At 42.9% G+C, this 24596-nt stretch overlaps 1 protein-coding gene across 2 annotated transcripts in view; it reads right to left on the bottom strand.

The window, feature by feature from the left end:
• Positions 1 to 4409: 4409 nt before the first annotated feature.
• The window catches only part of net1 (neuroepithelial cell transforming 1), a 40196-nt gene continuing 20009 nt past the window's right edge, over positions 4410 to 24596 (bottom strand). Inside the window, exons 3-11 of one of the 2 annotated variants that reach the window (XM_020634792.3) lie at positions 22630 to 22692; positions 8515 to 8622; positions 8231 to 8395; positions 7694 to 7756; positions 7292 to 7465; positions 6930 to 7187; positions 6667 to 6837; positions 6331 to 6517; positions 4410 to 6131 (exon numbers count right to left, since the gene is read on the bottom strand). In XM_020634792.3, coding sequence (XP_020490448.1) covers positions 5680 to 6131; positions 6331 to 6517; positions 6667 to 6837; positions 6930 to 7187; positions 7292 to 7465; positions 7694 to 7756; positions 8231 to 8395; positions 8515 to 8622; positions 22630 to 22692 — 1641 coding nt within the window. In that variant the 3' untranslated portion in view covers positions 4410 to 5679. Of the gene's footprint in view, positions 6132 to 6330; positions 6518 to 6666; positions 6838 to 6929; positions 7188 to 7291; positions 7466 to 7693; positions 7757 to 8230; positions 8396 to 8514; positions 8623 to 11231; positions 11534 to 22629; positions 22693 to 24596 lie in introns of those variants that run through there. The other variant, XM_020634794.3, reaches the window with a different exon arrangement.

Here is a 24596-nt window from a genome sequence, read left to right as displayed (position 1 = left end):
GTTTGTGTCTGGGCTGGTTCTCAGCTGGCGTCTTTCTAAAAACAAAGCAGGACGTTTTTCAGCTGCTTGTGTTTCTAATATAAAAGATATAGCCCTGAAAACAGCAACTTCCTTTCAGGAAACAGCAGCTGGTGGAGTGTGTGGCATCTTAAAAATCAACCTCAGCCACTGCATTTGCTCACTGAGTAACACTTTGTTAAAGCTGACACCTCCAAAGCTCCAATCAACCTCTATCTTTATTTGCATGAAAGGCTTACCAATTTAAACGAGGGTCGATTGGTTCTCAGTAAAGTCTTTTTGGTGTTCTCAGTACAAATTATCTTTGCATTTAACTTGCTACCACAATCAAACGAGAAAATGGACAGAGACATAGTATAGAGCCAAAACACCCTTCTAAACTAAACTAACTCAAAAGTAAATTGTCCAGGAGACCCAGAAAACAATAAACAAAAGTCAAGGCATTAAGAGTTAACACAAACAGCTGAGCACCAAGTTATTCCCTGAGAGACTAGCAATGGACACAAACACACACACAAAGTTATTTGTGTGTGTGTTTATGAACACAGACAACAAGCACAAACCACAGGGAGAACCTCGCACTACCTCTGAAGGTGAGATAATGAGTCAGCACAGACTGCTGGAGTCCAGGAGTAGATATAAACTCCCCACACCTGGTTTTAATCAAGACCAATCTGCCACACACTCTGCATTGAGCTGATTCATTTACCAACCTGAAAGAGAAGCTATAAAGTTTGCATTCATAATTATTTACAGAACAGAACATGAATCTACAATGAGCTAAACACTCTGAAACATTTAGAGGAGGCAGAAACGTCGAGCAGAACCAGACTCATTGTGATCAGCTGGATGGATTGAAAAAGTGGAATATAGGGAGGAGCAGAATCCTCTATTTCTAAACAATATTGAAAACTGAAAATCATAAATGCCGTCAGGTTACACTTTTAACTTGAGACTACTCATTACACCACAGGATGTGGAATAGAGAAACACGTCATGCTGCGGCTTTTGGGGACTTAATACAAAACGGGAAGTTTCTCATCTTCTGTGGTTAATCTACAAGATAAATGTGTGACTAATAATCACATTACTTTTAGTACAACGGATGCTATCCCTCTAGTTTATGGTGATATTCAAAAGCAGAGGTCAACAAAGCTATAGACCAGTTTGGGTCCAATTGAGGTGTATACATGCAAAAGTCAATCGACCCCCAACCGTATTATCTGTTAGTCTGACAGGCTACGATTCCAGTTAGTCAGAACATGTTTACATTTCTTTTAAAAGTCCAGTTTTAGTCGCACTGACACAATAAATCAACATTTTCTTCAGCATGTAAAGGTACTGAATGACTGAATCTGTCTGTTAAAAACATCCAGCACACTGGCATGTATACTTTAGCACTTCTTATTTCAGCTTTGATCACTTGTAGATATTGTAGTAGGCTATATTACAATGTTTAAGGCAATCCTGGTGGTTACTAGATGTAAGAAACAAAAATACAGGTTGTTACCGTAGTTGTAAACAAAGTAGTACAGAGGTCGAGCTATGCCCATGATCCCAGTTCAGTATTTCACTGGTCCTGGTTCAGCTTTCATTAAAGTAAATGGGTGTCTGTGAGAGCATGAGCAAATGTTCGGAGAATGCTCTCAGTTTGTGAGAGGCAGACGTGAGGCCATTATTTAATAAAAATCACAACCAGCGTCTGGATTCTGCCAAGCAGACAAATTAAAGGGAAGAAAATCAGCCTCGCTCCCGCAAAGATTTAATGTTTCACGGTAAAAAAAAAACCTCACCGTGATGGCTGAAATGAAGCTGTCTCTTGTTATTTTTCTTTCCCTTCACTTCACCTTGCATCATCACCAAACTGAACACGACTATGAAGGGAGCAGCAGCAGTCCACTCTTGAAACTTTTAAACATTTGAGAGGCCCTTGTGCACCATTTGTCAGATCTTCCAAATGGAAATCACAGAGCTGACAAAGTGAGGTGTTTCCTCAATAAAATCTCTGTCAATAAATACGTTTGGTCAAACAGGGAGCGGGCGGCGATGTCGCAGTTTGAAAAAACAAATCCTTCACTGGAAATGTTTCTCTTGGCACCTACGTGGAAATGAATGTTTGGTTAAGGGTTAAGCACAGTCGTAAATCAGTTGATGTCTCCTCCTGTCTTCATTTGGGACACTCCTCTACTCGGTGTCATGTGAGTCATAGACCAGGTCGATGAGGACCTTCACGCTGAAGTGTCTATTTTATGAATAGTTTTACACTTTGGGAAGAGCTTTTATTTGCTTTATTGTCTTATAACTCTTCATACTGTACATCAGGATCATATTCTGCATTCTGCTATTGCAGCTTGAATGGTGAAGGAGATTTTTCTTCTTGGATGGAACATTTTTCTACATGATCTGCCTTCTTATTTATGTTTTCTACCGAGTCTTACAACTTTCAGTAGCTGCAACTTTGGGTCACATTGACACAATATTTTGCCACTGCTCAAACTTAACATTATTACTAGAAACAAAGTAAAGCTACACTCCAAAAAACATCTGTTGCACTAAAACCTGTATTTCAATGCTGGTCTGTCACCATGTAGCCTAATCATTTAGCATAGCCTGGCTGGTCTACAACAATCTGACCAGTAACACCAGATTGTCCATGCTGGTGTGCTATCAGTTGGCAGGGTTTTGCCATCAACTAACCAGATAGACCAGTATGACCAGGCTTGTTTGAAACCATCTGGCCAGGTGTACCAGCTTGTCCATGCTGGCCTGCCATCAAATGAGCAAGTAGGCTATACTAGCATTGCTATCATGGCTGTGGACGTCTCAACCAGCTAACTGAAGTTGGTTTACCAGCTGATCACCAGTTAAATCAGCTTGGAAAAGCTAGCCCACCAGCTCAATCCAGCAAAACCAGCTGAGCTAATGACCAGCTAAGATTTTAAACTGGTTCTAGCGGGAAGTAAGCCAGCCAGCAGTCAGTTAGCTTATTTAGCATGAAAACTGGCAAAATTGAATATGCAGGCTGTTACATTCAATTTGAATTAAATTAGCAGCAAGTTAGCTTAGCCTAAAGAATGACATCTTAGTTTTAAATGCACACCGGGAGGTTGTGTGCTTCTAAACTAAGAGTAAATTATGCCAGCAATTGATTAATTTAGCCTTGCTTAATCTGCACTACCAACCTGTTAACTGAGGTAAAAATGCAAACTCAAGTTTAGCATAAAAAATGGCAGACTGTTAACTTAGTTAAGCTAAATGTTTAGAACAAAAACTGGTTCACCTCTTAGATGAGTTTAGCCTACCAACTGGCAGTGTGTTAGCTAAAATACAGATGACTGCCTGTTAGCTAAGATTAGCATAGAGATTGAGTTTCCAATAAAAACTGGGAGTTTGCGTTTAGTTCAGCATAAAGACTAGCAACCAGTTTTCTCAGATTAACATTATAATTGATGGCCTGTTAACTTAATTTATCATGAAACTTGGAAACAGAAAGAACCAGATAGCTAGCTTGGTCAAATATGTGTAAAGTACAGATAGCCTACAAGCTAATCAGTGGCTCTCTGATAAAATGTCATGTTTGATTGATAAATACAGTAAACTAATCAGTGGTTAAATCAGTAGTTTGGGGGTTTTATCTCAAAGCAGCGAACTCAGTGCAACTAGCTGGCGTTTGCAAGGAAATCTTCTGTAAATGTCATTGTTGCGTTCGAAGTCAGTGATCCCCAGTATCGCTACATAGGAATTTAGTTATGAGTGCACTGGAGGCCTTTAGTTTATTAATTTATTTGTTTATTTGACATGGACATACAGTAACATTTGTGCTGTAACCTCGCACAAGTCCCAGATGTACTACTCTTAGTGTTTTTAGCAAAATGCTAATTTGCAACACCTGTTCACACTTAATCTTCTCCGTCTTAGGGCAGTAAATTGAAGCCACTTTGCACTCGCCAAAAGCTTTTATTGGCAATGCATGATGGTATATATTGTCTGGATAGTGACCAACGGTTGTACACTACTTTTCACAATGCATTGTGGGATTCAGTTAGGGCACTATATCGAGTATGATCATGCTTAGGCTACTCAGAATTCACAACAAAATGGCATATCTCTATATAGTGAGTATTGTGTGATCTCGAACACAGCCCACAACTTGTTTTTTAAGGGATTTGCTAACAAGATGTTCAGGCCAAATTTGTGAATGAGTATTGAAACACTAATGTTGCTACATTTTAGTCCTTGTGCTAAGCTAAGCCTTGGTTTTAGCCGATATGGCATCCGACTGTTATGAATGTTTTTATCTAAGCTTGTAACACAGTAATTAACTTTATTTCCCGCTATGATGAGCTAATGTTTCGAGTCATAGTGAAGTAAACAAGATCCAAAGCGAAAAGTTCAGTTTCAAATCTTACACAGATCTTTATTGTTCTTTGAATTACATACAGTTCATGGCAAACACGTTGCCCCTTTATCTTTTCTTTTTTTCCCGTCTCTTCAATACAAACATTTTGTTCACTTACAAAAACTCTTCTCTCTTGTCGACTTTTCCTCACATACTTTCTGTCCCATCGTTAACGCTTAACTTGATTTTCACCATCTTTCATCAATCTGTGAGCAAACATTATCACATCAACTTAAACAGGAAGTTAATGGAGTCAAACATTTTGCTCTCTTTCATTTCAAAAACACATCTTATTCCGTCTTTTCTCTTTTCTCTTCAGCCTTCATCAACTTTCTATTAACCCTTCTTTTACATGTTTAACTGTCCTGCCATTCAGGACGAGTAAATACACCCTGCAGCCTCTACGGGCGCATGCAGTGTCCACAACTAAAGCTCCATGCAAGATGCTACACTGAAAAATAATTCATTCTGAAAGTCAGCTTTTCTTAAAACCAACATGGCTCAGTTCAAAATTTTGTTTCAAAATGAAAATCCTCTTCTCCGACACGATTTTAACATCAGATGATCTCCATGATGTGTTTGTTCTAACAGAGAAAAAAACTGAAATCTCTTCAGTTACTGGATTTAAATCAATGCCACCGACTGCAGTGAATGCAATATAATAAAAATAGTGTCCTGATCCTAACATCTGTCATTAAAGGAATGTATAAAAATAATAAGACGTCTTCTGATTACTCTTAAATCTTTATCCTTGGGTAGCACACCTGATCATTTTGGGGGTTCTCGTCTTTCTTTTTCTGCTCCACACATGCTCAAAAGAATTCACCTAAAGGCTAAAACAGTGCTGCTTTATGATACCTACAAAAATACTACAATACATTTTAGAATATAAAAATGTAAAACTTTCATTAGCCCCCACATAAGGTCTAAAATAATGCTTAAATATCAATTGAGTAGTAAACAGGATTGAATGCACCACCTCTATCTTTAAGAAATCAACACACACAGGTGTTTGCTCTTCATTAAGCCTCCCTTTTCAGAGTGGGGGGGAGGCCGTGCACGTCACCAGAATTCTGTCTCTCTGTGGGATGCACTCGGATGGAGGGGTAAGGTAAATAGCTGCCGTAGAGGACAGTAACACAGAACACTGTTGTAATAATACGCACGCCGCAGACACACATAAATACAAGTCCCACGCTTCTCCTCGTTGGTTTTTATGTACAAACAAATGTCCGCTCAGGAGTCCATTTTCTCCTCTAAGCTCAAACCATCGTCTCTTTTCTCTTCCCTAAAGAACACAGAGACTTCTTGTCCTTTTTGGTTTTGTGCGATGTGGGCGAGGAGAGCAGCGGCGACGACGACGTCGAAGATGACAAAGAGGATGACGAGGAGCGGGACGAGGGAGACGTGGAGGTGGGACTTGGGGCGGTGCTGCTACACGGAGAGGTGGGGGCAGATTTAGAGGTCGGCTGCAGGCAGTTCTCATCCGCTTCCTCCATGTGGATGATGGCGGAGACGGAGGAGGGGCGGCGTTTGAAGCCAGTGTCGCTGGCAGGCGGGGAGGGCGTGGAGGGCTCGCTGAGGGGCCGGTGGACGGAGATGGCGCTGCGGAGGCAGTTGAGCCACTGCTGCTTGTGGAAGATGTCGTTGACCTGCAGCGTGTGGGACTGAGCCTGGCTCGGGTCTTGGGAACGCACCCGGAAAATGTTCTTTGCTGTGGAGAAAGAGGAAAAAGTGGAATTAGTTTATGTTTATATTTGACAGGTGGCAATCTTTATTCCTACATCAATCTAGGAACTATCTTATTATCAACTGAAGACAATTCAGATTCCGGGTCAACCAACAATATTTCTGAGGAATACGATTCCCTACATTGACGACTAAAAAGCTTTTTCAACTTTGACGAGCCTCACCTTTGTCTGAGTTGCTGAAAGCGCCTCTGAAGGATCCGCCCATTCTGACGTCTCCATCCTGCAGGTCCTCGAGCACCAGATCCTGCACTGGGATTGGCTGTCGGTAAACCTGGAAGCAGTGGCGCTCGTTCCTTGTGACTGGGCGTGTGAGAACCAGCAGCTCGGTGAACAGGAACACATGCAGCTTCTGGAAGGAAAGGAAAAGAAAACATTAAAACCAGAGCACCGTTGTGTAACATCATAGTCGTATTGTTAAATCATAGTTTTGGTTTGGGCAGCAGCGAGGCAGGAAGTATCATGAGCCTGCCTGGCTGCCTTTTATGGGTGTGTGCTCACCGTGCCGCTCTTGTTTCTCAGTTCTCCGTGACACAGCAGGCTCTTGCACTGCTCGATGCGAGGGTCTCTCTGCCTGTCGTCCAGATACTCCAGCTTGTCGATGTAGTACTGGCACTCAGACTCTCCCTTCTTCATATTGACGTCTGATAGCACGCCCTGGATGATGGTGATCTGAACAAAAAAAAAGGAATCGAAATATTAAATGTCTGCCACTTTTTAAGATCTAAATATTTGTGCCAAACTCATATGTTTCCTTGACTTACCGCTTCCTCCAGACTCGCAGCATCCGGGTGCTCAGCTGGAGTGTGTTTCAGGATCTCTTTCAGCAGCAGAGGGTACTTGACCAGGCGAGAGCGTGGGATGTCCAGAAAGCTCCACAGGTCCAGCTTCCTGCTGAAGGGCGACTCGAGACAGCGCTGCAGGAAGTCCTGCACACGTCGGTCCTGCTTCTTCTGGTCCAGAAGAGCCTTGGCTGCCAGCTGGTTGCTGCAGTAGTCTTTGTAGGCGTTGAGCCTCGGCAGCTGCAGGGGAGAAGGGACACTTGTATTAGTGCTGCTCTTCTTAATGAGAAACCCAGATGAGTTTAAACAGAATCAAAGACAGCTGAAGTCAATAGAAAGCTTACCCAGCTCACGACAATCTCTCCTATCTGCCCTACGGTCCCATCAGGCCCTGTGGCTTTAGAAAGCTGTGCCAGGAGGTCCTCATGCAGCGGGATGTAGGCGTCCAGGTTGCCGAAGATGTGAGTCAGCTCCTCCTCGGACATGATGGAGAGCTTCAGCATCGGGTCATGGTACGCCTGTGAACGGGAGAAGAGCCAAAGCGGTAAGATAACAACATCTCATCAGAGGAGGGGTATGCTAAAAATATCTTAAGCAGAGCTTTAGGGGTACGAGAAAAAGACAGAGGAGTAACTCCTGGCTTTTTATAGTTCCTGGCTTGGCTACATGCAGCCCCTGCCAGACTTTGATTTAATCTGTTTGCTTTATATGTACTCCCTTTGCCTCAGAGATTTAAAAGTACAAACCTTGCGTGCAAGCTGGAGGTCTTCAATCAGGTCCTGTTCTCCACGAGACAGCTCAAATATGGCCTGAAGAGAGAGAGAAGGGGGCAGAGGAGGATACTTTTTTAGCTAAATGCATGAATCAGGAAGTCATTATTACAACCATTAGACTCAATCTAAAAACCTGGCTGCTGCCAAATAGCTGAGATCAGCTCTGGCTGCTCTTGACTTGATTTTCAAACTACATCTCTTATGGGTTTCAACAGTTGGCTAAGATGTCTGACATATGCTGGACAAGTGGGGCAGGAGAGCACTGCTCTGTTGGCTTGTCAGGTGTATGTGAGCTCACACAGACTGGGAAATGAGCCCTGAATGGCTTTTAGCCCCATTTAGACTATTTGACACAAATATTGCACACATGTGTGAAAGCAGCCTAGTAGACAGGTTGAACTTCTCACTGTCTGGGTTCTAACTTTCCACAAACTTCTCTTTGCCACTTTGTGTCCTGAACACTTTTCAGGACACAAAGTGTATTTTACTGTCTTCAGTGCTGTTTCTCACCTCCTGCCGCTTGATCTCTTTGGTGGAGAAAGTTCCCTTCTGGTGGACGTCTAACGTCTCCGACCACAGAGTGCTGTTCCTCCTTTTTGGCGGTGTTGGGGCCGCTGCCTTGCTGCAAGGCTTCTGGGGCCCGCCCGGCGACTTGCCATCCCCCCGGAAGGAGGCCTGATGGTGGGAAAGAGGAAAACCCCAGATGTCAGACGATGTCGCATTTGAAGATGTTTGGTGCAACATGCAGAACAGTGAAGAGGTTTTCCCTTGACCACAGTAGTTCCCATTCTTACCTGGATGGTTTGGCCGAAGCGCCGGACGGCCCCATTCTTCACCGGAGAAATAAGGTTGGCTAGCGACGTCACCCTGCCGAGAGGACGGACACGCTTGTTGCTGGGTTCCTGCAGAAGAGAGAGAGAAAAAGGGATTAGTCAGGCAATTCTTCTCATTGTGTGTTACACAGAACAAATCAATCCGTAACGCCTCAGCAGACCTCAGCAGCAAGTCCAGACTCTCTCGTGTGACTTCCTTGAGATTAAACACATCAAGTCGAGTCATAAATCCTTATTATGGACTGCACTCCCAGTTTTTGAGGGGAGGAAATCGGAGCTGCTGGAGCCGAAGTCGAGCCACAGACAGACAGACTGGCTGGCTGGCTGAGTGGCGGACAGGCAGAGGAAGCAGCTCCAGCAGCTGTTGGCTCCATCATGTGAAGAGTCTCGAGCCAGGACAGCCCACTGAGCACAAAGACCCTCTCTGACTGCTGATCTGGAAGGGGAAAGGGGTCTGGAGGAATGCCAGGAATGCACGAGACCCTGCTCTCAGCTGTTCAACAGCCCCCCCTCCCCTGCTACTATCTGGCCTGACAACAGCCCCAGCGCCACTTGAGAGTGAGAGGATCTGCTCAAACAGTGAGATAAATGCTTCCTGATCTGTGTTCCGCAGAGACAAAGTAGCAGCACTAGCAGGGACAGTGTGTCAGGACAGCTCAGTACAACAGACCACCGCTGTGAGTCCCCCGGGAAAGGAGGCAGTGGTTGTCAACAGACAATGAATCTGTCCCCTTTGAGTGTTTACACAGTGCGGCGTCGCAGGGGGTGCACAGCCATGTTTAGAGCTGCGAGTCGAGACAGGCTCTTCGACAGGCCTCGCGTGAGAGCTGCACCACACCTGGGCCCAGGTGACCCCCCCCCTTCTCTCCTCCCCTCACCCAGCCCTCAGGCAGGGAGAAAGCAGAGCTGCTTGGCCTTGTGCCAACGACAACAGGCTGCAGGAATCAAAGAGCTGCAGATCTGAGGTAATGATTTCAGCCTCTTCAAAAAGTCCACACTACAAGACGGCCGCCGCAGCTGTAATTAGCATTTCCAAAATTTGCATTTAAAAAAAACCTCACACTAATGACTGCTTGCTGTCTAAATCAGTGCGAAAAGCTGCTTGTGTTTTCTACTGACTCAGGCCAAATGAGGGTTTTGCCTTGGCTCAGCAGTTCTGGGAAACAGAGCAGCCATTGAGGCTCCGGGCTCTCTGCGGACACAGCTGTTGAACAGATCCGCTCAGTCTGCTGTGAGCTGATGCTGCTGCGGTCGAGTCACGGTCTGCTGCGGTCCCCGTCTGCACATTGGACCTGAACAGTTAGACAAACAGGCATGAGAACTTTGCAAGCCCTCTGGTGGCCAAAGCAAGCAAAGGCAGCTGCTACATGTCAAGACTCTAATTTGTGACCTTTTTGTATCAGTAGACAACGGAATAAAAGTAGAAATCATAAGTTACAGTAGGGAGGGTGTTTCCCTTCCTGTCAAATAGAATTAGTCCAAAAATAACACAAAGCCAGCGGTCCCACTCTGTGTTTATCAGCTGTACGGTGAAACAGACGGGGGAAAGTTTCTATTCCTGGCTGTTTGACCTGCGAACTCGGTGGAGTAACTGCGAGTCTGGCTCACTTCAGGAAACCAGACGGATCCGGGGTTTGTGGTTTACCATTATCAGGGGAACAATGACCCTGTAGACACACATCAGATGTGATGTGATGTACAGATGTGCTCCTCAAAAACTCCTCTAACCTAAGATTACAAGCTCATAAACATCAGGAACTCCCTTCCTGTGCTTTCCCCTTTGATGTACCCTGCTGTGTGCAGTGAGCGAACACCACAGATGTGTCCCCGCGGCTGCTGCACAGCTTGAGCCTGATAGGAGCTGGGAACGGGGCAGGCAGAGTCGAGGTCACTGATAAGTCACCGCAGGAGGGGGGGAGGGGGGGAGGGGGGGAATGGTCCTGATTGAAGCTGAAACTGTGCAAGATCAGGACACACTTCTCCTTTTCGCTTGTGGCTTACAGTCAATGAAACCGCACTTTCCTGAAATCTCTTCCGAAAGAGAACCAAACCAAGGAAGTCTCAAAAAAGAGGAAGAAAGGAGCTGAGTTTTTTTTAAAGTGCAAAGAGAACACCTGGGTTTGAAACACCTGGGTCCTTTTAAGTGTGTTTGCAGATGAAGGAATGCTCGCGGGCTGCATCACGAATAACCTGGTTTATCTGCAAATATTAAGAGTTCAAAAGCAAAGAAAGCCTTAACAAAAAGGAAGCAGGGGTGTTGACTCAGAGTTTACCCCCTGCTGAACACAGACTCTCCATATCCCACCAAGGCTGAGAGAGCTGCCTGCTGGGATGCATATTTAACATCAGACAGGGGGGAATACACAACTCTAAGGGGGGTGAGATCACTTCTTAGTGTTTTCTAGGTGCAGTTTGATCTCTAATGATTAACTTCTCCAAGTTAAGCAATATCTGAAGCATTGTTTTAAAGTGCCAAGGAACAAAGTTCAAAGTCTCAGGCACACACACCTGAAAACAGTGTGTGCTCAAGTGAGATAAAAACCAGGGTTAGGCACTGATTCACTCACAATCTGACTCAAAGATATTACTTCATCTTAATGAGTTCGAGTCAAACAACCCAAAAAGAAAGAGCTAAACAGAGCAGAAATATCACAGTTGTTTTTTTCGAAGCATCTCACCTCTAAGTCTTTGTTGGCTTGGTTCTGGTAGTCTATCACTTGCAGAGTCCGTTTGATAGGCACCAAGCTACCCAGTTCATCGTAAGCCACCATAGCTTTGAGTAAAAACACAATATCCTTTTTTTTTTTTAATCCTGAAGAGTCAGGTCCGAGTAATCCACACGAGAGAAAAATCAAAAAATGATGATAAAGTAAAGGCTGCGTGAGAGTTGAAAACCCTCTAAATAAATAAATGAAATCCCCCTTCTCTTTCTTCTTCTCCCTTCATGGCACGGGGATCCTCACACACGCTATCTAAACTTTGGTCTGAGCTGCACTGAGGGAGGGAGGGCTTTATAGCAGGAGGCGAGACAGAGGAGGGGGGGGAGGGGGGGGCGGAGCCCAGCCTGAGCTCAGCCCTCCTGTCTGAAGATGAGGAGGTATCAGGTTTACTCAGAAAGAGAGAGAAGCAGCCCGCAGGCTCTGTGAGGTGAAAACAGTAGTGAGAATTTTAAAGATCAGGGGAAGCGCTTTCTGCTAAACGGAGTTTACACAAACAGCTGTGATGAGGGCGAATGAAAGCTGGAAATACACCGAACCATGTCTGACACTGACACAGGTTTATTCTCAGAGAGCTGGAGTACAGCTTCTTTATATAGGTCCCTGTAGACCTCAGATATTTGAGCTGATCCTGTACAAACTCTGCAACTACTAATTGTTTTTGATCCTTTTCATGGTTAGCAGACTCAGACATCTATTCAAATGCCCTCGAGTTATTAAACATTATTTATAGTATTGCTGCAATCTGAAGCTTATTTACATGATTTTTGGGCTTTTTTAAATCTGTTTGTATGTCTTAAATAATCCAGATCTGCAGGTTTAACTACAGTAGTGCTGTTCTCGTTCTATTGTTGTCTTTAAATCAGTGTAACGCCTTCCAAATCGTCTTTTAGCGTTTTTTATTGTTTTAAAAGTTTTATGATTTGTTTTTGTATCATTTTGTTTATAAAAAGACAAAAACAGGTCCTAACAATCATCTGCAGGTTACTCAAATGTACTGAAGTGTGCTTTGTTTCATGCTTTATGTTGTCTTATTCTTGTTTTGAATGGATTGCTGCTCTCGTTTTGGTGTATTCCGTGCTCGCTGTCTGAACACCTGCTCAGGTGCTGCAGGAGTGACGCAGCTCACATCGGTTAAACTCATTTAGAGACTCGCGCGTCAATGTGCTCTGTCCCTCTAACTGTTCATCTCTTTCATCTTCTTACTTTAACTTTGTCTCAACTTTACAAACTTCTGACTATTTATGTAGAAACTGAAGCTCTTGAACTCGTCTTTAAATGAGCTCTGTGATGAGTGTCATTATTCTTTAAATCTACATAACATATGTTTTATATCACACCGGAAATGTGTGAAGGAAACATTTAGTTGTTGCTTAAACGTCGAATAAAGAAATCATTTTGGAATTAAAAAGTAAGAAACATTTTTATATTCCACGTCCTTCATACAGTGTTTGTATCCTTTAACTTTTAAAGACAGCATTACGGTGACGTGTTTGAGCATTTAGAAGAAACATTCACATTTCTTCTGGTATCGGGGGGGTTGACAGGTTGTAGTTTGATGTCAGTCAATAAACAAACGGCGAGGTGTAAGTGTGTCTAAGTGCTCTCTGCTCTTTGGAGAAATACTCTCAGCTTTAAACAGAGCTTTTATCAGTCTCATCAGCTGACGAGGGGGGAGGCCAGCAATTAGAATATCAATAGAGAAACACTGGGCCACATGTTTGAACTGAAACCTGTATATTCAGTGCGACTGGGGGGCTGGGTGCGACTGCCCCCCCCCTCCATATGTTGATTTGACTTATATAAGGAGGGAACGGTTCACCAGTTTCAGTAAAGACGATTAAACAGTCACATCAAAGATCTTCTTCATACATTAACGATTAACAGAACAAAGATCAAACTCACAGATTAATACTTTGAGGAGAGATTAAAATGTTTTCAGGGATGTTTGAAGTAAAAATATGAACGTTAGCTGGTTCAAGCTAACTTAATGTGACGACTTTATTGTGCATAATTAGTCTTTGGGATTTTAACTCTTGGTTTGATAAAGGGGGGGGGGGGCGTGTCTGTGGGCTCTGGCTTCATGATCATGATGAACTTAGCATCAAAGTCTATAATCGACAAATAAATCAGACATAGAAAAGCAAAAAAATAAGTGTCTAATTTTTTCATGTTGGGAACCTCTGTGGTTTTAAAAATACATTTTTTACATATGATGATTTGAACCCACGACCGCTGCAACGAGGACTACCGCCTCTGTACATGGGGCATGCGACATCTAGCGCCCCAAGTATTGGTTTGACATAAGGAGAAATTTAAAGACGGCACTTTGGGACATTTTATCGACTCTAGTCTACAACAGCATCAATCACAAAAAGAAAAAGAAAAGTCTGACACATTTTCAAACGACTGACCACGAGATCAACGGTATAAATAATTAGCAGTTTGATAGTGATGTAAAGATTTCTTAGTTGCAGCTTCAGACGAGAAGACGCACACATGTCCGAGGCGAGCACACCTGAAGACACAGATTCTGCACACCCATGCAGCTGGTGCACAAATGCAGAAAGTGGAGGTGTGAGGTCTGATGGAGGGTTAATGTGGGTCACATTTTGTGTGTGGTGGGCAAATGGACAAGCCTGGCCATGGCTCTGCTTCGTCCTCCTGGGTCAACACAAAGGTGTGAAACAGGACACATGTTTTCATGCTGCTGCTGGGAGTGTGTGCGTGGCAAAACACAGATGCTGATGGGAGGTGTATGCATGTTGACACCTTGTTCTTTGGGATTTGTTGACCGAGCGGTGAGGGGGGATCATCTGCTGCAGACCAACAGGACGCTGAGTCTGGGTTACATCACCCATAAGCCCCCGAAACGAGAGAGTTCAGTCTCAGGAGAAAGAAAGAAAGAAAAAAGAGAGATGAGGATTTGTGTTTGAGACGAAGATAAGACAGCAGAGCGGAGAAGTATGCAGACTGAGGAGTCAGAGTGGATCTTATAAAAGTGAATGTGTCTGTCTGTGCGTGCTTGCAGCAGACAGACACCATGTGAAGTTGGTTTGTTACTCACTCTGCATGGGGAGACCTTGGGCTGAATCATCTGTACGTCTATAAAACCCAAACACAACATGGCTGAGCCTGCCCGGCCGCTCTGCTGCTGGAGCTGCAGCTGGAGCAGAGCTGTGATTTGCACTCCAAAACACACACACAAAAGTACTCGCCATTTGTGCTCACACTGGAGTTTGATGAGTAATGCAGCGAGCCGTGGAGTTTCACCGCTGTCTAACCTGTGCCGTGCCAGGAAGGACTCAGCCTGGAGGCCTGAGCTCAGCATCAGCTCCACATCAGCAGCAGTGAGGACACGACGCTCAGAGAATAACTGCAGCTTAAAGCCGGCAGCTCCGGGGCAGCAGAAACTCTGCAGAGCGCTGCTGAGTGACTTCAAAACAACAGGAGAGGACGGTGGAGGAGCTGCTGCCCTCTGCTGATGGAGGGTCAGCAGCTACAGGAAGGAGGAAGCCTGGACTGAACCTCCAGCAGCAACTGACCTCTCAGATATTTCGCTTTTTTTGTCAACATTTCCTGTATGTCTTTCCTTCTCCTGCTTTTCTGGCATTATTTTGGGGCTTTTTCTCTGCTTATTTTTAAAGGACAGGACAGTGGATAGAGTCAGAAATCAGGAGGAGTTAGGGGAGAATTATATGCGGGAAAAGGGGCCGCAGGTTGGAGTCAAATGCGGACCATCTGCACGGCCTCTGACCACGAGGAGTGCGACCTAACCGCTCGGCCAACCAGTGCCCGCATGAAGCAATAAAAGCAGACACAGAAACAAAGTTAAAGCCACCTAAGCGTAAATCACAATCGCCTTCCAGCTCATACTTAAGAGTCTTTTGTACAAAACAGTGAGTGTTTTAAAAATGATAGAAAAGTAAAGTCTGCAAACTCGATCATATTTACTCTATCAATGTATAAAAAACATGATGCCTCAAAGTCTGCGAGCCAATCCTTGTTTACTGCCTCCAGAGAGACGTCACGCCAATCAGAATCAGTCAGTCAGAAACGGTTTCAACAGCAACGTGAGTTTCTATTGGGCACTTTTCTTTAACGGTTCTTAGGACGGGGCAATAAGTCCGGTTTCTAGGATTTAGCGATAGATTTTCAAATGAGATATAGGGCAAGACAATATCGTTTAAATCTATTTTGTTTACACCCAAAAACTGCCTGCATGAAATAAACAATCAAAACGACCTAATGTGATAAGAAGAGAAGAAAGTTACCCCTGAATCGAGTTCAGAGCCACGGAATAAAAAATGTGTTTTAAAGCAGGAGGCAGACTAAACGAGTACAGGCAGCGTGCTTCAGAGACTTTGGAGCTACGACAGCGGAGTACTGTGACCTCGACCTTGAGAAAACCAGACACAACTGGTCTTCACATCAGGGCCCGAGTGACCTTGATGACGTGTGTGGTTTCACAAGGATTGAAAGATACGTCTGTGCTCGAATCTTTGAATCAGTCCTTAAAAACAATGAGATCCAGGGAGAGAAAAACAAAGTGAAAACTGTGATGAAATGTCACTGTTAAATAAATAAATGAATAAAAGCTTATACTACACCTGACAGGGGGTGTAACACCATCCCCACACTTAAGTATCACCATATAACGCTCTGTGGAGTCATGATAATAAGTAGTTTAAACGCTCCAACACAGAGCGCTTGATGAGCGGCGACGGCTGCTTTCATTACTCCGTGTTTAATTTAGTTGTTGTAATTAATGTTAGTTCAAAGGTAATAAGATCCTTTATTGGTTCTTTTATTGTGGTTAGCAACTTTTTAAATATGTTAATACAGCTACAAGTGTGTGTAAAGCATCATAAACAGATACTAAAGATAGAGTTTAACATTTTTATGAGGATTAAAAATAAACAAAGCTTTTCCTTTGATGCCTCGACTTCTTCAGATTGGTCTTTCTCAGACTTTGTGTGTGTGATTTTAACCACTTTTTAAATAAAAAATTATGCACAATTTTAGTTACTTAATACATACATTTTATACTTGTCTTTCGTGGCGGCCACCATGACAGATGGTTTATTGTTGCCATGGAAACACCAGATGTTACGTCAAAGACCGCTGCATAAGGATGCGTAAGCTGTCACTGAAAGCTGCCGTACTGTTGCCGGAGCATCAATTTACCACAGAATCGATTGAGCGTGACAGGAAGTCAGACACAGAATCTGCAGTAAAACATCCGGTTTATTTTCAGAATAAAACACTCTGTTTGGACGGTTGAGAACAATGACCTTATGTGTGTTTGTTGATGTCTTCATAAGGGTTTCTATACCACATACATCGTATTATCTCGTGCTGTTGCAAGTGAATCTTTTAAGTTACCGCGGGAACTCGTTTTTTTTTTCTGTGCACTCCAGCTGCCCGGTTTTGCTGTGTCTCGACGTTGGTGAAGGGTGGGGGGATTGAGCCAGGTTATCATTTTTCTCACCATCAGTACTTAATGTGGTTTTTTAAATGAACTTTAACTTCTTTGTCTACCTGAGAGATGAGGATTGAATGAAACAAGGATTTAATGTTTGTTTGCATGCTACACACTTTATTTCATGACTATCTGACCTGAGCCGCGTTCATGAAAAGGTCAGCAGGTCTGACCTTGCAAGACGAGCTTCTGTGGCTTTGACATAAGAATGATGTGGGGGCTAATTTGACATGAAACCGACCTGTTTAACTGCCACCATGTTTGCATCATGAGCGGCAGGTCTTAAAGGCTTCATAGCACATAAATCTCAAATTGAGATTCAATTTAAAAGGCCTTAAGGTTTCATACACATCATTAACAAGCTTGTTAAAGTGCTCAATGAGCCACTTTAGGAGTATCAACTTTAATTCTCTGAGTTTAATCTTAAAGAACTGGGCGGTGATACTCGGGTTGTGATGAGGGAATCTAATAAATGTACTCTCTGTTAAGCTAAAAAAAACAAACCACCTTCCCCCCTGAGGGTTTAAAGAAAGTCTATTTCTAAATCAGGCCCCCCGGTTTGGGTGTGACCCAATGATCTGAACCTCTTTTAATCTAGAAAGTTTCTGTTCTGCGGGCAGAGGACTATAAATATCTCCACTCCTCCGATGCTACGATTAAAAGAAGATGAGGAGACCGAACATGTAGTAGACGGTGATGTAATCACTCTGCAGCCCGCTGAAACAATGAACACATCAGAACGCACAAACCAGAATAACGTCCTCGGGTTACTCATAGACGTTTGTGTTTTGTTCTGTAGGTGTGCACACGCCCAGAGTACAACCTGGTTGCTAACAAACAGCGAGGTAACTAAGAGTCGGAGTGAAACCGCCAACGCGTTGTACACTGAATGCTGATCTACAGATAGAGCCTCACCTGAGACACACAAATAAAAAACACAAGATTTCAGGTAGATGTGAAGAGGGGAAGTTTCATTCAGATTATACACACGGGATGTTTTTGTAGTTGCAGCATAGAGGGGACTAGAACAGCTCGCCAGTTAAAGGTACAAAAGGCCCGACAGCAACTATTGCAGTGTTCTGATGTGCAACAAGAGATGGGAAATGTAGGAAAACTCACAATACCATACAGAATGATACAACAGCAATCCTGGGCACGTACAGCTTCCTGTCCGTCTGAAACTCTCATACTTAATGTTACATCACATTGTAGTATGATCCAAAATCATAGCATGCAATTTTGTGTATATGAGAAATACCCGGGTGTTTACTAGATCGGCAAGTATAAATCGGTAGCGTACTGGACATGCTAAAATCTCCCATAATGCATTGCGGCTCTCAGACTGTCCAATAGCAGAGCTTGCTAAGCCAGCCAACTAGCGGTTTAAAATGAAAGTGCTGTGCTGATATACATTTTACAAGTTTCCAAATGATATTAAAATGACTACCTAGCTGTATTAGAAATGAACTTTTGCATACTGTTGATAGCTTGATGCTAGCTCATTGAACGGAGCTCAGACCGGAAGTACACCATGTGACCAGTACTTTAGTATGTTGCTAACAACATGCGAACGGTCGGGTTAGTATGGAGTTTATATATTTTGACTATGTAGTATGTAATTTCAGACACAGCCTGTGTGTTTTGTTTGGCTTTTTTTTTTCCTGATTGCTGATTTTGGATTACGGACACTGGACCTTCTGATGAGACCACCAGTTTGACCTCTGGTCTGTTATAAGACGCCAATGCTGTAAAAAGGACTAAAAGAAACAGGAGCGGAGCTAGTTGTCAATAGTAAACTAGCCGCTAAGCTAACAGCTTGCTGACCAGCTAATGGTGCTAAAACAACTAGTGACACCGGGCTAAATGGGTCCAAAGCAGATCCCGTCGGCCGAGGAAGTTGAAGACATTAAGAAGTTGTTCGACGTCCTCACAGAAAAGGTTTCTGCTGTCAGTCTGCAGCGAAAAAGCATCCTAGACCAGGACCTCTGTGACAGCCTCTCTACTCACTAACTTAACTGGAGATACTTGTACCTACACTACAATTGTTTTTTGAAAAGTATTAATTAAAATACCCGAGCCAAAAGCGAGCATTCCAACCTCAGTTTGCAGAAACTTAGATGAGATATTTTATAACTCATTTCTAATCATTTTCAGATTCTTCCTATGATGCATGATGAAGGAGGATAAAGGTACATTTAGTTTCCAGTGGCTTAATCATGAATTTGTGTTCTTCTGTAAATTATCAGACAAAACTAACTACAAAGACATTTATTATTAGAGCTGTGCATCTTCACTGGTCTTACGATTCGATTCGATTCGATTACAATTATCCAGTCAACGATTCGATTAGATTCGATATCACGATGCATTACGATTCATCCTCAATTTTCTATATTACTGCACATGGCTACTTTTTCATAAACAGAGACAAACAGTCTTATAAATATGAACTCATTTTGTATCATTTAAAAAGTGCTTTAGACAACAATGTCATTATCAATATCTTTACATTGTAAGTTAAAATTAATACATTATAGAGGTAGCCTACAGTATAGGCGATAAGTTTACATTTTTGTGTGTTTAGTTTATTATACGAGTGAAATATGTTTTTAAGTCACTGTGTGTTCTCTTCTCAGGACGTTGTAGCCTTTAGCTGTGAGCTTTGTTCAGGGTTAGTTTTGTTTCTATCCTCTTTAGTTCAGACGAGTTGTGTTAAGTTGCTACGGCTGTAAAGACCCCATTTCCTGTTATGAATGTTTCACATTAAAAGCAGTACAATTTCAGATAGGCCGGGGACTTTTATAGAATGTGTTTATCATTGAGGAGGTGCACTTGCCGTGATTCTCGATGACGCTGTGTCAGGAGTAATATTTACAGTCTATGGTCGGGAGTCAACTGCGTTTACAGCCGCTCACTTTATCACGAGTCACCGCCACAGCCCCCTTCTTTTAGTAATCCTGGACTTAAGACAGCGAGGCATCAGTTTAAACACACCTTTAGCTGTAATGAAGATGCTAATCCGTGCTGCGGTCGGCTAAAGAGACACCGAGTCAAGTCACCGAGCTTTTTTCTAACCCTCGTCAGCATCGATTACGTCCTGTCCCTGCATCGATGCATTAATCTTCTAGTCTGCATCGCGATGCATCGATTAAATGATTCATTTCAACAGCCCTATTTATTATATTAACAAAATAAAGCTTTGAATCCTTTTATTTTGTTTCTTTCCAATATATAATCTGACACATAACTGCATGGTATATCTTTATAAATCTAAATATAAGGTGATTTAAAAAGGCGACCATATTCTAAATTTCATGAACTGATAGTCGATTCCTCGTCTTTTTGCTGGAAACCATTCTTAGAAGTGAGTTTTCAGCCCTGACGCTTGTCGTGCAACATTTTTACCAGAACTATTTTTTTCTGACATCTTCAAATAACAAAGTTTTCAGTGAATGGAAAGTTTAAAACCCAAAGGTTTCACTTTTCCAGCTCTGAGTTTTTCAGAGAATTCAGACTCGAGTTGCAGCTCCGGTGATGAAACCTAAAACATCATGTGCGTCAGTTATAGTAAAGATCATGTAGTGGCAACATCATAAAAAGCACTCGGGCATGATCAGAGGCAGGACGTGGCCTGTGGAGAGCATGTTGCTAACTCTATTAAAACAACACAGACAGACAGACAGACAGAGAGAGAGAGAGAGAGAGAGAGAGAGAGAGAGAGAGCAGGACGTCCAGGACAGTCTGAGGACACAACAATCCGTCAGCTCTGTGGTACAGCTGAATGGATGACACAGGGTCACATGTGATCTAATCCCCCTTCTCCTTAGCCATTGCTATAATATCTAAATACAGTGGCTCCTTTCCTGCACATCATTCCCTACTCACTCTTTCTCATCCTGATTTCTGACCCTATCCACTGTCCTGCCCAATAAAGTCAAAACACTTCTTCAAACTACTTCAAAACTTCTTCTCTGAATCAGTAGTTAGGAGAACTAGATGACAGCACTAAATTGATTCAACAAAACAGACAAACATCGGCTACTGACATCGGTTCATGCCACACTATTTACCGATGTGTGTCAACAGGGCTTATATTGGCCGATACCGACATTAAACCCGTACATCGGTGTATCCCTACTTATTTATATAATACTAGTTATTCACACAATGTGCAATCCCAGGGAATTCATATTTATATTCTGTAATGATTCACAATCAGTCATATGCAGCCCACATGCACTATTTTAAAGTGTAAAAAATCAAGTAGGCACCAAAGTTTCATGACAATCAAACACTGACAAAATTATTCAAGCAACACACATGTTCTTATTTTCCCCGTTTTTAGTCTCACATATGAAAATTGTGATCCATATATCATAATAAATAAAATGTCCTCAGATTGTGACTGGTGGCCAGAGAAGAGAACATGTGAAGACCTTATTTGGCAGTCAGAGAAACCCATTAATTAAGTACTGTAAATGTTTGCAGCCTTTTAATCTAATTAAAATTAATTCCTGCAAAGAGCAGCTTTCTAAGGCTCTGCCTCATAAACACAAAAGCTCCATTTGGAGTCGGAGCCAAAGTTCAGCCGTAAACCAGCAGCCAAATGGTTAACTCTTCTAACTGCTCCTGTAGGCGAACACGGTGTGCGGGGATTAATCTGCACAACAAGAGGCTCAATTAGAAAAATAAAATAAAGTCAGGGCAGAACGCTGGGCGCTGTGCTGATATGAATCAAGGAGCGGCCCCGCGACTCTGCACAGCTCTGTTTGAGCTTTGTTTAGTTTAGAATCACAGCAACTGATCGGACTGGTTACAGAAGTTCAGGCTGTATGTCTCTGCTAATCCTTCTCTTGTGGGCACAGGACAAAAACAGCCTGTATGGGACAAGACGAGAGGCCCTGAGTTCATTATAAACCGTTCAGTACATTTGTGTAACCCTCAGCACAAGACGAGTTTTACACCCAAATATGAGCGCGACGACTAACAGAAAAACATTTTCTGTCTGATAACCGACGTGTCTGGAGGAAATAATAATGAAACTACATTTGGTCTGGTTATAAAGAAAGCACTGAGAGATGTAGGTGTGCTCATTAAAACACACACACCCACGCACAAAGTGAGGTGTATTTTCCAACCGGGCCAGTCCTGCAGCCTCACATCTCTCAAAGAGAAGAAGCTGCTTCTTCGTAACAAACAGCAGACCTCGACTGCCTCCTCTTCCAAAGAAACACATGATGGCTCTATCTAGATGTCTTCCTCTGATATGCTTACTCATTAAGAGTGTATGTAGAAACAGATGAGACACTCAGATAAGAGGCCTAGTTTACATGCTGTGTCTGTTACCATACCAAAGATACAAAGGCCCCAAGTTGCTCAAACTTCTTCTTTAAAACCTGAGCTGCAGTTTCCTCCAGCAAAAAAAAAAACAGCCGAATATTCAGCCGCTACTTCCGCGTTGTTATTTTTACATCAAATCTTGTTATGGTTTAACTTAATTTCACTTAATCACTTAATTTTTAACTTGTCATTGGCAAAAACAAGAACTTTAAGTTTGCGTATTTTGTCATGAATGCCTACAGATTACCTCGCAGGCATCACAGCCTGTTGTGCAGCTGCTAGCTAAAAAAAAAACAACAGGAGCAAATCTAAATCTTTGTGTACCTACACCTGAGGACATCTATTCCTGTTGTATCAGTCGCTGTGTTCATATCACCAACTTTTTCTTCAACACTATGACAAGGGTTAAAAAGACAAATGGGTGCAGCTGAAACAAACTCCAAAAAAATAAGTCGTGTTCTCATGGTTTGAACATCCCCGGTGTCGTTTATATGATCTAACGTGATGCTGTGTCCGGTGATAATGACGTTGATTTACCTTGAAGTCGAAGCTGCAGAGGCTGACGGCGTCGCTGTCATCCTTCTCTTTTCGCTTTCGTTTCTGTGGAAAAATTAAGAAACAGGATGTTAGCTGGAAGATTCAGAGTGCGTGACTGGAACATGTTTGTAAATCATTCAAACATCTCCCACACACAGTTTGAGGAGTTCATGTTTATTCACTTTTTTCCCTCTTTCCTGAAGCCTACAGTAAACAAATGTATGATTAGGCTCCAAATCAGGGTTGCTGCACACTTTATTTTTTTAAATGTACGCCTTTATAAAGACATTTTTAACGCCCAAAAGATACTATTTTATACTATTTCTGCCGTGCTTATAAGCATCTGTGCTTATGTTTGTTGATTTTGACTCAACTTTGATTCTCATTGTCTCAAAGTTTAAAAAAGTTCTTCTGATAATCGTTGTTCTTCCCTGCTGACCATTTCCATGTATTTTAATCTTGAAGCCAATTTTCTTTTAAACTTCCATTTCCCCATTTGTCCTTCTTTGAACCTACATTTCCTGCATCTTTTCAAATCAAAATATTTATAATTAATATTTTTAAAGGTTTCTTTTTGGGATTTTCATGCCATTTTAGAGACAGAAAGAAGAAAGAAATCAGGGAGAGAGAGAGAGAGAGAGAGAGAGAGAGAGAGAGAGAGAGAGAGAGAGAGAGAGAGAGAGAGAGAGAGAGAGAGAGAGAGAGAGAGAGAGAGAGAGTGGGGAAGGAGCCACAGCTCAGATTTGAACCCGGGCCGTCTGCTATCGGGACTCTGCACATAGGACACCAGCGCCCGCAGTTCATGGGCTTGTTCATGTGTATACGTAACACAACGGCTGTACATTCAGTGAATTGTCATGTGAACAAGCAAAGCCACAATAAAGATAATTAAAAATTAATTTAACGCTGACTAGACAGTGTAGAAGTATTAAGACATGCCTGAGTCAAAGTGACATCTAAAGTTTGAGACCTCTAACAAGGCATTTAGGATCCGAGGGAACCCTGTCAATAACTTCATAAAAAAAAAAAGATGGTAATGGTGTCCCCTGGAGAAAATGCTTGTAAACCTCTTCCAGGTTTCTTGGAGAGCACAGTTGTATAATAGAAGCAGCTAACACACTGCATGTATTCTCTTTGCTGTGTGGCTCTAGTACACATCTTTGTCTCGGCGTGAATTTTATCACCCTCAACATGTAGAGCAATTTACGACCTCTCCATTGCCCTGTCGTACTTCAGGCTAATTATGCTCATTGCCTCCGTAGCTCTGTTGTAAAAGTTTCAATAGACACTGCTGGAGGTCCTGCAGGGAACAGGAAAGGTTTAATTAGGCAGCGGGACACTCTAACACCTGCATGTTGACTGTGAGGCGGCAGTCAGTTAGCAGGTGAGAACAGCAGTCTGGCCCGTTGAGGATGAGGACGGTTGTTAAAGCCCTGGAGGCCCCTGGGAGCCCCGGGGTGCCCTCGCTGCGGTCAATTAAGCATGCAGGCCAGACTGCTGCGGGCCAAACTCACAGGACGTCAAGACCTGATTGACCAGCGAGGTGAGGAGGGCCAAAATGGACACATAATGGTCAGGGGTGGCTAATGATGAATGACTAAGCTGAGCGTGTGTGTGTGTGTGTGTGTGTGTGTGTGTGTGTGTGTGTGTGGAAAAATAATACAAGTAACCTGCTCCACCAACATTTGAAACAAGTTTTCGGGAAGGGGGTGTTGTTGACTGTTTGCATTGAAATGACCACGAGCAGAGAGAGTTCGTTTAAAGTTGCATCTCAATAGCTGCTAATGACAACAAAAGATTGCATAAATCACTTTTCCTCAGCAGACTTTCATTCAACGCCCCGGCTGAGCACGGATGACGAGGTCGGCGCTCGATTTAAATGCTTCCTAAGAAATGACCTGACAAGCTAACAGGCTAACAGGAAAGGTCAGTTAAAAGATACGATTTTTAAACTTTAGGGGCTCATC

The sequence above is a fragment of the Labrus bergylta genome, chromosome 23 (genome assembly GCF_963930695.1).
Source record: "Labrus bergylta chromosome 23, fLabBer1.1, whole genome shotgun sequence".
Lineage (NCBI taxonomy): Eukaryota > Metazoa > Chordata > Actinopteri > Labriformes > Labridae > Labrus > Labrus bergylta.
The sequence above is the reverse complement of the archived record's forward strand: the minus strand, read 5'-3'. Positions and strand labels throughout refer to the sequence as shown.